General features: G+C 43.9%; 1 protein-coding gene across 1 annotated transcript in view; it reads right to left on the bottom strand.

The window, feature by feature from the left end:
- Positions 1-5191: 5191 nt before the first annotated feature.
- The window catches only part of HIC2 (HIC ZBTB transcriptional repressor 2), a 71674-nt gene continuing 61303 nt past the window's right edge, over positions 5192-15562 (bottom strand). The window contains exons 2-3 of the mRNA XM_066562241.1: positions 14124-14267; positions 5192-7873 (exon numbers count right to left, since the gene is read on the bottom strand). Coding sequence (XP_066418338.1) covers positions 6125-7837 — 1713 coding nt within the window. The 5' untranslated portion in view covers positions 7838-7873; positions 14124-14267 and the 3' untranslated portion in view covers positions 5192-6124. The remainder of the gene's footprint in view (positions 7874-14123; positions 14268-15562) is intronic.

Here is a 15562-nt window from a genome sequence, read left to right on the forward strand (position 1 = left end):
GCAAGAATAAGCTTATAAAAAGAAAGGATTTTACACTAAATGAAGACTGTACTGATGTTGAGCAAGTAATTACTTAAAAAAAAAAAACAACTAAGAAAAAAATGCCCTAAGTCTCTTTAATTATTCCAGAATTACAGCTCTGGGTTCATTTAGATTTTAAATTCTTGCTTAAACAAATGTTTATCCACACATGTCATCTCAATGATGAGCATTTCTGCTGTCTGGGGACAGCTTGATGTTTGCTACCCAGAGCCTCTTACACCAAATTAAAACATAGGGAGGTTTTGTTTCTTTGTTTTTTATTTACTTTTCCCTTAACTCCAGTACTGTTGATTGGAAAGGTTTCAGAATTTGGCAAATATCCAGAAATCAGCAAACATCCTTTCTTCATGCTAATCTGTAAGGCTGTAGTAGGTGCTGACTCCACCAATCCTGGAACAAGAGGCTTTGGAAAGCACAGCTTCTCCCAGGGGCTCCAGCCCCCTGTGCTGGGGCAGACCTGATGTTTCAGGATGGTCTGCAAGGCCCACCATGAGATGGCAGAGGCTGTGGGGTTTGGCACGGAGCTCCCTCTGCCCATCCCAGGCCTCCACTCCCCACTGCTGAGATCCTTATTGCTACCACAGTAAACAGTAAGTGAGGGATGAGGGACACTAAAAAGGAGCTACATCCTGTCCTTCAGACAGGACAACAGACTTGTCTCAGTCACAAGCTGCCATCAGAAGCACACAGCTATTCCTCAAGTGACTTTGACCTTCTCTGGATTTTGCCAGCAGTCACCTCAAATTTCATTTTGTTTCACTAAGTGTACTGGATGTTTCTCTGGTCAAGACCTATATTCCTGCTTTTCAGAACTGAAGCAACATGGTAAAATACTGCTAACCCAGACTTTGAACCTGCACTGCTTGAAAACAATGCTTTCCACACACAAGAGAGAGAGGAAAACAAAAACAAAAACCAAAACAGGAATCTTAAAAGAGTGACACTGTAAATTGAAACATTTAAATACAGCAAAACATAAATTCCTCTTCTATGCAAAGCTACAAAAGTCCAGTCTTTGTATTGTCTTCACAGGTTATGGTTTATGGCTATGCTGAGTCTCTGAGATTCCTTTTTTCTTTTTTTTTTCTTTTTTTTTTTAATATATTTTTTTCATTTTTTTGAAATCCTGTAGAGAAGACCCTGCGGACACATCTTTGTGTTTGCAACTTTCTGAATTACATTGCAAAACTGTGCATACAGAATCTGAGAAATAAATACATTCATTACTGCACATACATATTGATACAAAAACAACACTGTCAAATAGTGTTTGCACCATCTTTGTTAGATATTAAGACCAGGCAAAATTAATATTTCATTTTCCATCAGCCCCCCCTCAAATGTTTGAGGTGGCTTTGGTGTAGAAGGTAAAAGCTACAAAGGGTCAAGACTAATGATGGGGAGCTTTCTTAAACCTTTTTATTTTTGGCTTCAGCGTTATTTTAGCAAACCATCCTCATTGGCCATCTTTAAACTGTTCTACCATGCAGATGGGCTTAGGTTTCCACCTAGGCAGCCTTAGGAGTTTTGGTTGGGCTCTTTGAGCAGGACTGTAAGGTCTGGAGTGAATCAATCCAGGGTTCCCTTAAGGGGGCCCAGAGGAGCCCAGGCTCGGGTCCCAGTCCAGGCCGGGCCGCTCGGTGCCCCGAGGGCAGGGCCGGCAGCTCTGCCCCGCAAAGCCTCACAGAAGCTGCTGTCAGTAGTTCTTTGGTGTCTTCTGTGAGCTTTGTGGCTCCTGCTAACAGCCCCAAGTGCACAGAGCTGGGCCTTTGGGGATTTTTTTGTCAGGAATTTGTTTTTGGAAGTTTTGCATTAAAGGACTGGAGCCCGGCTCCCCGTGGCTAAAGTTCAGGAGATGTGCTGGGTACAGCAGCTCCCAACATCTTCTAAGATCCTTTCTTATCTCTAGAGCTTCCTGCATCTCCCTTTGCCCTCTTGGTTCCCTCAGACTTCTCTGAGGAAGAGGGAGGCCGAAATGCCTCTACAATAGTGCCTGGGTCTCACTCCCAGCAACATCTCTCATAGATTGAAGAAAAAAAAAAAAAAATTCTACATGCCATATTTCTAATTGCCCACCCTCTCCCCACCCTCCCGGAGCAGGGCTGGAATGCAGGCTGGGACACAGATTCCCCCTCCCAAGCTGGGGAACACTGCGTAGCCTTCAGAGACAAACCAATGGAAAAAGCAAAGATTAATTTTGACTGGCCCCTAGATCTGTTGAGGTCTGAAACTGTAAAAGTTTATGTAAACAATGAGATAAATATATTAGTACTTTTCTGAGCCAAGTGAGGTTCCATACTCATTCAAATGTGCTTTGGTTTAAAAAATAGTTTTGTGAATTTGGGTATGAGCTTCTTATTCTTTTATACAACTTTTGCTATTTTATCTTTTTTTTCCTGTTATTCCGAAAACATTCTGGAACTAAGTGACTAAAGCATATACTTAAGCTGCCTGGCCTCTTTTTTTTTTTTTTTTGTTTCCTTTTAAGTTGGTTTTTTCCTCTTGAGGCTCTTTGTGTATTTTAAAAAAAATTTCAAAATAAAATTAAAAAAACCAAAAACGCAGCTCCCTCCCCCCCCACCCTAAAATTCTTAAAATCTTAAATATGAAACTAGTGTTTTGCTTTCTCATTAAAATACAGAAAAATGTTGATACAATACTATGTCGTACAAATGCAGTTGAGTGTTTAGGCCCCAAGCAGGCCTGAAACAGTCCCTGAAGTTTTGAGTATTATTAGTTATTAATTATTACTGTCACAATTTGGAAAACGTTGTTTATACGCAATCTATGGAACACAACTTTACAAAGCTATTTGAAAAAAGAACATAATTTCCTTTTGTACAATACTCTTGCTGTACACAGACTTTATGTCGTACTGTTTAAGTGCTGGGGAGGGGATTAAAAAAAAAAAAAAAAAAGATGCTCCAAAAAATAGTTTTAAAAAAATAGCATTGGGTCCTGAAAGTTCAACATAATTCTCAAGGCTTAAGAAACAAATGAAAGGGGCCTGGGGCAGGGGGAGAAGCTACATCACCCACACACATGTAAAAATGGAATTAAGAGAGGGGGAGCAGGGGTCTGCCTGCTGAGGAGCTCCGTGCGGTGCTGCCTCCTGCCTTGGCTGCTCCCGGGCTCGGCTGCCCCGGTCCCCGCGAGAGCCGCTGTCCCACGGTGACCCGCGGCAGCTCCAGCCTGCTGTCCCCAGCGCCACTGCAGGGACAGGGCCCATCCCGCGCTAAGGGAGCTAAACCCGGCTTTGGAACGGGCCCTCGGCTCCAAGGGGAGCCGGAGCGGGGTCAGCTCCGCCGTGGGTGGCTGCAGGGGAGGCAAAGGCGCGGCGACAGTGCCCAGAACTCATCTTGCACAGCTGTCCCTGGGCTCTGCTCAGATTCCCTCTGAGAGCAAGGTAGATGGCACGGCCTTCCCTGTCCTTCCCAAAGACTCTTTTGGGGACATTCTCGGGGGGGGGGTGGGGGGCGTTGACAAAGAATCAAGGAGAAAATCATTCAATATATATTCAAAAATGTGGAAGTGCTAAAGACGCTAAAAGCCCACTTAACCCCCGAAAAATAAACAGCGCGTCTCAGCACAATTCGACAAAAGCAAAAGTCCATGCACCCCTCCCGCGCTCCAGGGCTCGCAGGCGTCCGGGAGCGAGCGGACAATGGCACCGGGAGAAGCACACGGGAGCGGCTGGAGAGGGACGAGTGTTCCCTGTAACGTGACACCAGGCCAAGGCTCAGCGCCTTTGGGTTGTCTATTGCTTGGAGCCTGGATTCCAGTTTCCTCAGTTCAGTCAATTGACCCAAAAACTTCTCATGGACTAGTCTACCTTAAAAAAAACCCAAATAACAAAAAACAAAACAAAACAAAAAAAAAAAAACCCAAAAAAAAAGCCAAAAAAACCCCAATAGAAAATGAAGCTTATATTTCTTTGTTTTAGTCAAACATGCTCACTTTTTTCTTTTTTTTTCTTTTTTGGTCAAAACTTTAAAAAATTGTTCGTTTTGTTTGTTTTTTTTTTTTTTTTTAAAAAGACAAAACGTGAGGTTTGGTAAAACTTACGCATAGAGACTATACTGGTTTGAGTGGAAAAAAAAAAAACAAAAACAAAACACCAAAAACCAACAAATGAAAAAATGCAAGTGTAAACCTTAGTCATTTCAGAAGGGATGATTCTACTGGCTGTGAATTTTTACCACCACAGTCACGGGAGGCTTGAAATAAGCCATAGCTTTCCACAAGGTCACGCCAACAAAGTCAAGGGGGCCAAGAATCGGTGGGCAAAGTTCTCTGTCTTCTCTCCTAAACCAATAGCAGCTGTTGGCTGTGATGTCTTAGGCAGATGTTGCAAGAACATTTTGTTTCTTTTTCTTTTCATTTTTTCTTTTTTTTTTTTTTTTTGTGTGCGTGTGTTAAATTGTCTAAAAGGGAGGATATGAAACACTTTGGTTTGCTTTCTCCTCCTCTCCCCCACCTTATTGCACTCTGGATTCTAGTAAATTATAGGCTGCTATGCCCTCACCCTCTGTCCTGCCAGGTGTTTACAGACTGACCCAGATGTGCTGGGGGAGTGGAAGATGAGGGGGACATTTTCCCCTCCCCATAGTATCCAGACTCAATAAACAAAGCTGGAAAGGGCCCAAAAAGCTCAGAGAAGTTTTCTGCTTTTATCTAAAAGTGACTACAGACAGCCAAGAGACTGTGAATTGAGCCAGTCCAAGCAGCCAGCACAGCCTCTAGCTCAGTGTATTTTTTGCTTTGTCTTTGGCCAAGCTTTGCTTTAACATTTCTCTAGTTGACTTTTGATGGAAGGACGGGGTGGTAAAAATCCCTTAACTTTAATTTAGCTTCTACTTTTATACATTTAATTACTTACAATTAAAAAAAAATGCCTAATCTTTCACTAACCATCTTATTGTTCTCATGAATTCAAGAGGTAGCAAAGGTAACAAGTCTGTCCACACAGACTTGCTCTTTAGTGAGGGAGGAAAGCTAAAAACATACACACACACAAAAAATAAAATAAAAAAATAATAAAAAAGTACCTATGGAACTTGTAGCAAGTCCAGCCTACATCAAACCCCCTCCCCACCCACCCACCCTAGAATTAACCTCAGACCTTCCAGTTCAAACATTCACATAAACGTTACAATGGTTTTTCCTTTAATAAAACAAGTACCTCTAAGCAAAGAATATTCATACGAAACTACTAGAAAAGTAAAGACGACCCCCTGCTCACTGAAAGAAATTCCCAGGGCATCCAGTCCCTGTTCAGTCATGGGTAAGGCAAAAGAGGTTTGCATGTTTTGTGGGAGAAGGTGGCACGTGGTTGTGTGTGCCAAGGACAAAGATCAAAACCAAAATGGGGAGGGATGGTAAGGGAGGCTTTGCCATTTGTTTAAATGAAGTACTGGGACTGGTGCAGCCCTGAGAGCTGCTCCTCACCATCGCCAGCCCAGGGGGACAGGGGTGGGCTCCACCACTGCTGTGGCTTTCCCACAGTCTCTGGAGGGGCTGCCAAACCCCATGAGATGGTCCACAGACACAGCTTCTGCACTTGAGAATGCTGTTATTTCACAGCTACTTAGGCCACTGAAAAGGTGTATTTTGTGTTTTTTTTAATGGCAAGAAATACCCCTACTAAGTTTGGTTTTAAGAGAGGAGGTGAGTACAGTGACAGGAACACAGAAAGAGGCAGGGAGGGGGAGCCAGCAGAGGCTGAAAGTTCCCCAAGGTCCCCCTACCTGCACCAGATAAACAATATGGCAATGAAGTCGATGTGTGCAAAAAGAAGAGGCATTTCTTGCCAGGTCATCAAAATTTGAAGGGAGACTGGGACTAAATGCATCAGCTTGGCTGTGGACCTTTCTTTTTTAAAAAAAGGAAAAAAAATGAACTTTTTTTTTAAATGTTAAAGCTACATTTGTTTAGGCCTCTCATGACTGAACAGAGTATGGGGAGTTGCCCCTTTTTTGTTTTTTGTTTTTTTTTTTTCTTTTTTCTTTTTTTTTTAAGCAGCAAGTCTACAGAAAGGTAAATCACTGCGGATGGGCTTGAAGCTCATTCTGGAGTCTTTGGCTTATGTGGGAGAGGTATGCATTCGCAGGTGGCTGATCAGATTGCGCTGCTGGGTGAATTTCCCACCACACAGTTGACATTCGTAAGGTTTTTCTCCTGAGTGGACACGCATATGCTCTGTTAGTCGGTACTGCCGGGTAAAGCGCATCCCACATTCCTCACAAGCAAAGGGCTTGAGCCCCAAGTGGCTGCGCATGTGCCGTGTCATGGTGCCACGCTGTGTGAACATCTTGCCGCAGATGTTGCAAGGGAAGGGCCGCGTCAGCCAGTGAGTCTTCTCGTGCTGCCGCAGCGTGGCCGGATCCTTGTAGCTCTTCTCACACACCGAACACTTGAAGGGCCGGGACTCCGCAGCGTAGGACTGATTGGGGTTGGACAAATCCTCAGCTTCATCCTTGCTGCCGTATGTGCCTTCCTCCTTGATGTAAAGGTCTTCCTCGGTGTGCGTTTCCACGTGGGCATTGAGCTGCTCAGAGCTTGGGAAGCCTTTGCCACAGGGGATGCAGACATACAGGTTGTCACCATAGGCCACTGGCTCAAACCCCTCCTGCCGATAGACGTAGTTGGCACTGGTATGGCCGCCGCTCTCGCTCTCACTCTGGCCACTGTCGTCACTGTTCTCCTTACCGTTTTCTACCTCCTCCTTACACGGGTAGGGCAGGTCTGCCCCGTAGGCCCCAGCCAGACTCCTCTCCACAGACTTGGACAAGGGCCCCAGCAGGATACCATTGGGCAGCCCTTCACCCTCGTCCCTGTCTTTGCTCCCTTCCTTTCGGTCAAAGGCGTTGTCTTTCTTGATCCATTCCTTCTTGCGGGACGAGTGCCGGAGGCCCTTGCGCTGGCTGCTCTCTGTCAGTGAGTGGTGGCACTCCTCACTCAGGTCCATCTCCATGGGGTCGCTGCTGTCCGCCATGCTGTGGGGGGCTCCGACGCCAGGCTCGTCGAACGATGAGGCACTGTTGGCTGCAGGGGCTGAGGCAGATTGGGGAGAGCCGTGCTGGCTTTCGCTGTGCTGCGTGTCATCGTGGGAGGCTGCGACAGGGAGCGAGGGGCTTTTTTTGGACAGGTCAAGGCCTAGCTCCTGGTCACCGGTGCTCCCATTCGCACTGCTGCTCCCACCGCCGTTCTTGCTGGTTCCCCTGCTTAAGGAGTGACAGTTCTCTTGGTTGGAGCTGCTGATGAAGACCTCGTCATCAGAGAGCTTTCCCTTTGACAGCTCCTTTGAATGTGAGCCCTTCAACCCCTCATTTGACCCTGAATAGCGAGCTTGGATGACTGAAGCAGTGGAAAGTCTCTGACTCCTGGCAGATCTCCCAACACCAAGGCCACCGGCCTTGCCAGCAAAGGACTTGCCGTTCCGCTTCAGCTTCTTTCTGCAGAGAGCTGCCAGGTCGTGCAGTTGGAGGTAGCTTGCTGCGGTGAGGAGAGCATTAAAGTTCTGTTCCCCAGGCTGGTCAGTCGTTAAGAGCTTGCCAGTATAAATAAAGTCCAAGATCTGCCGGAACACGGTGGGGTTCACCATGTCCGTGTCTAAGTTTATCAGGTTGTCATGCAGGACAAGGGATTTGAAATACATGCTGCTGGCTGCCAGGATGTTCTTATGGGCACGAAACAGGGCATTTTCTACCACAATGATCACATCACAGAGGAAACCTTTGGCTCGTTGCTGGTTCAGCTGCAGTAGCAGTTGTTTGGCATGATTTGGCAGTTCCATCTCCACCTTCTCGTCCTCTCACCTTCACCTTACCACCTGAAAAACACGAGGATGAGAGGTGTGAGCTTGCTGTCTCCACTAGAAAAGGTTACATTTAATAGACTGGTTTAACACAGTGCACGCTATGTTAGGCTTGACACTGACTAGGGAGATCTGAGTACATTGAGCCCTGCAAGCTGTGATCCTGCTGGGAATACAGCAGAGAGAAATATTTCTCATGCTAAGACTTGATTCAAGTCTTTCAAAAATCAGATTTGTAATTATCTTTTTACAAAAGCAATTGTCGTTGGCTGGAATCACTATTCAAAAAGATACCAGCATGAAAACAATAGTTAGGCACAGAGGAAAGCTCTTCTCTTCTGACACAGACTTGAAGGGAGGATGAGAAGTGAGAAAAAGAAGAAGAAAAGAGAAGCATCTACTTCACTGTCATTTGCATATCTGAGCATGTAAAATAATTAGCATAAACTGCAGCTTCCCTGCTTTAATGTGTAGTTTGTTTCTTGGCTGTTACATGTTGAAATCTTGTAACACCCAGCTGCTCTGGGGTTGAGAAAATGACATGTAGCAACTAAGTCCATTGAAGATGGAATTACCCACACTGAAGTGTGAATGGGAAGCCTCCTTAAGAGTATGAAAAGCTGCTTTAAAAACCACTCCCCTGGCTATGTCCATATCCCAATCCATTAACACGTAGGGTTACAATCAACCCTCAACTGGCTGAAATTCAGGATGCTGAGCTAGCTAAATGTCACCAAATGTCTTCATAAATCTGAACCATTTTTCTCAAGTTAATTTTGTTCTGTCTTTCATTTTGAAAGAATTTTGTTTAAAATAATAGAGTTAATTAGCATATCTCAAGTCACAGTTTCTCTATCCTGAAATACTGTAAAGAGAAGAAAATTGTGGTTACCTGCATATAGTTAATGCATTTCACAAACAGTAGTCATGATGTATTTTAGTTTAGATGTTTATATTGGCCTTCCCAGTAGTATGGACTGTAGGAAACACCCAGGCTGAGATATGTCAGAACTAACTGCAGTTGCATGTTAGGTAGATATTACAATCAAAGCCAGAATTCAATCTGGGACTGCATTTGGGAATCCAAGATCAATTTTAATTTTTTTTCCTTGTTTTTTGGGGCTTTTTGGTGTCTGTGCGTTTGTTTGTTTGAAAGTGCCAACCACTACTTGCATTTATCCATTAAAGTGGATTTAAAATAGTTTCTGAGGTTCAAAAGGAGGAATTAAATACCAAATTAACAACAACCACCATTTAGCCTTCTACTTCCTTTCTTCCTTTCCCAGTTCATCATATTATTGAAACATTTCTCTTACTGAAAGAGAAGCAAGCCATAAATACAGAGAAATTAAGAGCTTAAGTTCTCTCTTAAAAACATAATCAGTTAATTTTTTTATTGTTTGTGTGTTCCATTACCACACTCTGTCCCATCAGAGTTCAAATGATTAAGCATCAGACTGCATTATGTTCCCTCTGTGCCAAGTATAAGTACACAACAAAAAGAAATAAGGAGTGATGCAGTTAGTATAAAAAATTGCTTCCCTCAAACCTGATCTTACTATGTGATGATAAATAGAAAGACTGCATTTACAGAAAGGTGGTAAATTTACATCATCCATTTCTGCACAACAGAGAAGTTTTGCTTTATGAAAAAAGCTACCAAAGAGATAAAAAATGAAATATTTCCTCCAGCATTGTTGCTTGACTACCCTGGTACTTTTCCTAACGGAACTGCCAAGCAGGTGCCTCCCTTTTTCCACAGGACACAGCTCTTTGCTCGTTTGCTGGTCAGTCTGGTGCTTGCTTATGCTTTTGGTGGAATTTCATGGTGGCTCTTCAGTGCAGCAGCACCTAATTTAGCATCCACAGAGATCCCTCTGGCTCATCACCCTGACCCACAGCTAAAAAGGCTGCTCTGCTTCCCCATTTGATTTTGTTTCAGCAATGGATGGCAGCCCAAGAACACGGTGGATTCACCGTGGTGCCTTTGTGCACATGGACGTTGTTCCCAGAGCTCGATACCTTTAGAAAGGGTGGCAGCCAAAAGGAGGAAGTACAGGCTTGCCATGGTGTTAGTTCCACCCATAGTGTTTCTGTAATAGAAACTCACTCTGCAGAATCAGAAAAATGTGATAGGACAGGGGCTCCTGTCGTCCACTGAGCAGTGCTGAACATTTAAAAACCAAGTTTTGATGTAATTAGTCACATCAGAGCTGCAGGATGGAGGATGCAGTGTGTCTGGTTCTAGTGGATTGCTTCCAGAATTGCTGATTAAAGGGAAGAAGCAGCAGCACAGAGGCACAAAATGCCCACTTTTATCTAGCCAGGCCAGTAAGAGCCCTTACTTCTGGGTCACTGAGATACATCGATAGGGGAGGACAAAAACATGGCTTGCAACTTAACAGCATCTTGCTATATAAATGCATCCTGCATTTACAGCAAGATACAGCCTAGTACTACAGATAGCAGGAAACAGCCTAGTACTACACTTTCACTGCAAACATCATGGTGCTTTTCCATGCATGTAACACACAAAATCCCTGGGTATCATTTTTAAGTGTTCCATAAAGGACAAATATGGGGAAGGAAGGGAAACAGTACAGCCAATATTTCTGCCTAAACAAAGTAGTAGTAGTCGTAATAATAATAAGATATCACTGAAGTCTAAGTAGGCTTATTTCCCATTGATGTAGCACTTAAAGTAGAGGTCTAGAAACCACTGGATTCAAGTTGTCTAAGCCTTAAGGCTTAAAACAGCTATTAATGCAGAATATTTTTAGCATTTTACTTTTTTTTGTTTTACTTTTTTTTTCCTTTCTGCCTTAAATGATATCGAAACCAAGTAATAAGCCAGCGGAGAAAGCCCTGGAAAGAGAGTTAGAATTCTAATTCTGCTACTGACCTTCATGAGAAAGATAATGTTATTATTACTGAGTATGTTCTGCTGCATAAAAACTAGCATAGTACAAGTGTTTAAATTACCTCTATTTATCTCACATGTCAAATTTTACAGGACTGTTCATGTTCAGGAGGACATATGTATAAGGCAGGCTATTACCTTCAGTAGATTTCAAAAGCAGTGGTCTGGTGTAAGCAGTATAACCCTGCCTATCAAATTTGAATTTGTTAGCTGAAGTCTAATGTGGATTTAAAACCCCAAAAAAATGAATGTAATGAATCAAGGCAGCAAAACTTTCAACCAAGCTTAGAGCATTGTGTTTAAAACATTGTCAGAATTGCCCACCAAGGGCTTTGACCAGAACAGGAGTATGGCTCAGAGAACACTCCTTTGGCTGATGTCCCTTTGTAGACAAAAGCCTTATAGCAACCTGCCTTGTGTATCTTGTGCAGTCCTCAACAAAAATCAATCCAGTCCAGATATTTCAGAGAGGTGCCTAGTCACAAACCCTTCTCTGACCATGATGCATTTCAGAGGTGGAGGAGGGAAGGTGTGTTGGAAAAGTTGTTAACAAAAGAGAAGCAGGCATTATTCCTTAACTTATGGCATTCCTAGAATCTCACTTCTGGCTGAAAGCATGGGACCTAGGACAACTGTGAGTTTAAATCCTCTAAAAAGTTATTTGCACAAACAAATGGCAGGTGCAGCCTTAGAAAGGCCTTGCTATCCATTAGTTTGCAGAGAGTGTCTCCTAACAAAACGCAACATTTGAATAACATCACCACAACCCTCCCAAGCCCTAAAAAATCACAGAGGGTTTATACTTCTTGTATTTCAGTATCATTTTTAATAACCCTTCCTTTTCTGTTTTCTGGAAATAAAAAAAAAAAAAAAAAAACAAAAACAAACCAACAAAAACCCAAAAAAAAACCCACCAGAAAAAATATGCTCCCAGTTCAGAGGAGCCCTGGTTCAGAAAAGGCTCAGGTGCTTTTCTAGTAAAAACCCCAACTCCCCAGACCTCAAGAATACATAAATGTCTCACTGGGGCCACAGTCTTTAAACACTGAATGTGGTGTGCAAAATTTCACCCCTTTGCATCTAAGAGGATTACAGAAGGCTCTGGACAAATAGCAGCAGTGATGGTCTTTTCCCAGATTCAGCTTGGTTTTCCCCCATTCAAGACACTTTTTTCAGAGCAGTGAACCTGCTCAAATATTCCCATGCTGGAAGGGAATGAAACAAGGCTAAGACTCTCCACTACCTCCACCATACCCATGACACTGAGACACAGCACATGCAAAGACATGAGAAGTACAGGGCACAAATCACAGAATACAGTAATGCTGCAAGCAGATGCCACACATCAAACAAAGCTTTGCAAGCTAAGAGCCAAGAGCACCTTCATACCCAATATTGCCCCAGGAGCTGCTGTGCCCAGCCTGGGGCACACTCTGACCCCAGGGGCTCTGCACAACACACAGGCTGCTCCTGGAGCTGTGCTGCTCTCACTACACAGCAGGAAAAAACTTCATTTGCTCTCCATTTGCACAAAGACTCTGGACACCACAGAAAATGAAATTGCTAAACAGAGGAGAAGAGAAATCCCTTCATCTCTTTCAACAGTATAAAATCTACATATTCACTACAGGTTTGATTCTCTTTAATATCACTAAATCTCTACCCAAAAGTAATTGCTGAATGAATGCTAAATGTGTTATCTTAGCAACCTCTGGCAGGAGATGCTCTTTGATTTCATCTCTGAGTTATAGATCGCAGCACATGAATATTGTTTACCTTTTAAGAAGCAACACCAGTGAAGCAAAGAATCAATCATAAACAGATCTAAGGAATCACTCATTTCACGTAGAGGATTTGTGGCTGGATGAGAAGGCTAGACACCAAGCACCTGAACAGTGAGTTAACAGTACTGCAGATAAAAACCAACAAACAGATTAGATGTGATGTATCAAATTAGATGCTGTTAAAACATCAGCCTACTGTGCATGTTCTAACAGACCCAGGAAAAGACAGTGGCCTGCTTACTTATTTCTCCACCTTCCCAAGCAGTTGAGCTGCACTGAGCAGACACTGCAGCAGTGAGCATGGAGAAGAACAAGACAAAATGAAATCCACTGTTTCCTACATAGCTCTCTCCCACCAATTTGACATTAAAAATGCTGTGTCCAGCTGCTACTGGAACTGAGTGAAACTGAAACAGAAGACTTCTGCACCCTTCAGTTTCAGATGAACCAACTTTTTTTTGAGCATTGATGACCCCACTGGGAAGAGAGCTTTCCTGTTCCCCACTGGCTTATCTGATCTTCCTTTCCCCACATCCCAACAGAACCAGGACCCTCAGAGGTGTCAGTGTAGTGGGTGGTTCACAGCCACTAACCTGCCCCCAGGAGTTGCACTTGGCAGGTCATTAGCCCATGACTTTTAAAGATATTCACATTCTAGAACAGCAGAAGCATGGGGAGAAGTGCTGGAACTGTGTTAGTCCAAATGGTTCCCTATCCCCAGCCCCTTGGAGCAGTCAGATAGCAGAATTCAGAAGCTTAGGCACAAACATGCATTTTCATCACTGGCAGTGGAGCAGCAAAAGCTCTGTGAAGAAGGCTCAAGCAGAAAACAGGATGCAGCACCCTTGTTTTTCTCACACAAATATTTAGCACTTTAAAATAGCTAAGACCAACATGTGAAGTTACTCAGGCAGAGCTCTGCAGAGCTGGGGGAGGGAGAGAAAACATGCAGGACAGATCAGGATGTGCAGCTGATTTTGCAGGTGTGGGCATGGAAAAGAGAAGGAAAATGGAGGATGGAGGATCATTTTGCAGAGGATACCACATCAGCAAACTGAAAGTGGCCCTTGTTTAATTTGTTACATTCCAATTAGTGCCAGGCAGAACCGCCCTCCTGGCTCCCCGAGGCAGCTCTTGCAGGACTCCTGCAGAAATGGCACAGCTTTGCTTAAGGACATGAGCACCTGTCTGGTACCTCTGTGCGGCAACATTTGGATATTTGGGATGTGGACAACACCTGCTCAACTGCTACCAGCTCCTGGCCCAAAAAGGAGAGAAACAAAAGAGTGAGATGATTTCCCAGTCCCTTCTCTCATGTTCTAGAACAACAAGGAGAGCCTGACATGGCTAGGCCCTTCTCTACTGCATGGCAAACTTCCCAGGGAAGGGGAATCTCCATGGGTGAAAAGGGAAGGGGCTCTGTGTGCATGAAAGCACTAAAATCAGGAGAGCAAAGTGATTTCCAGTCAGTGCAAGGCTGCAGCAAAGCAGGAACACCTTGCTATACAAGCTGAAACTGTGAGCAGTAGAATGCAGATTGAACCACTTGGTTGCCGCTTACCATGCCAGGTACATTGGGCTAAAGGCACCTCCATCCAGTGCTGCCCGACGTGCCAGGTACATCCCATGATGTTCCATTGAAATCACAACAGGCCATCAATAGAACGTGGCTGCACGGATGCAGAATGGAGAACCAGCAGGGACGCTGTTAAATGCAATTAAAATACTGCAATCAAAATTGAAACGTACATTTTAATACAGCCACCTGCCTTAAATATGTAACTGCTAGAACAACCTCCCCTCCACCCATCTCCCCACAGCTGGTGAACTGTGACAGAAGCAGAACAGGACTCTGCAAGTTTCATACTGATGCTCCCTGGCCACTTCCATTCATGACTCCCAATAGCACTGAGCTTCAGGGAGACCAGTTCACATGTATCCAAAACCAGCAGATCCCAGGATGTCTGCACCAGCTTCTTTCTGCCCAGAAATTCAGGCAATGAAATATCATCACCATGTAGAAATGCCTCTATGACAAGAACAGCCTGGTGCCAGAGCTTTTGGTCTCATTCCCGACACAGTACAGGCAGCAGAAGAACACTTCAAACCTGATCCACTGTGTTGTCCCCATTTCCCTGTCCCACTTCCCAAGCCTTTGAAAATATCTTCTAGAGGTGTTATGACATTGGACCAGGCTGGATACTTCGGTGCAAGGTGGGAGAAGACAACACTGTGTACCCTGTCCTATTTATAATGATGCTTCAGTGGTAATTTAATCTCCATTCTTGAAGACTGGAGATCAAGTTGATTCGTGGTGAACTGCAGCTTGTATGAGCATTGCAAAACTTAAGATCTGGAACTCCACCCTCCCCTGCCCAAAGGAAAAAGCAACATCATCTTTTCCATGTCAGGGAAAGGCACATAGCACAGCTACCCTAGGTTTGACAAGCTGGTTCTATCCTCTACAGTGCGTATCCTTCCCACAGAGTTCCTATAATTGGCTCCAGCGGGATTATTATGGAGCAGTCTCAGGGTAGATGCTAAGAACAGGTTTCTTTCTACAAGTGGTGATGCTGCCCCAGTGAAAACAAACAAAGAAAGCCCAAACCCACCAAAAACCAGTACAGAAATAAGCCTGCAGCCTGGCAGGGATTTAACATAGGTTTTTGGACCCTCATGGTGAAATGAAACGTGCATAGCTTTTATCATATTGATGGCTGCATGTCTCTGGCTGTGTTTCTGGAGATAGAAATCTTACATTTAAAAAATGAGAATACTATTGATTATCAGCCTTAAAAGATAAAAGGCCAAATAAAAAATACCTATAATACTTAATGCTGAATGAGAGAGAGCATAAAGGAGGACACAGGCCTGAGAAATGGAATGGGTTGTCATGGAAAGGACAGAGTATAAGAAGATAGTTCATTCTTCCTGAACATCTGCTGGGCTTAGGCCCAGGACAGTGTTCCCATCATTCCCACCTGAATACTTATCCCCACA

The sequence above is a fragment of the Molothrus aeneus genome, chromosome 18 (genome assembly GCF_037042795.1).
Source record: "Molothrus aeneus isolate 106 chromosome 18, BPBGC_Maene_1.0, whole genome shotgun sequence".
Taxonomy (NCBI): domain Eukaryota; kingdom Metazoa; phylum Chordata; class Aves; order Passeriformes; family Icteridae; genus Molothrus; species Molothrus aeneus.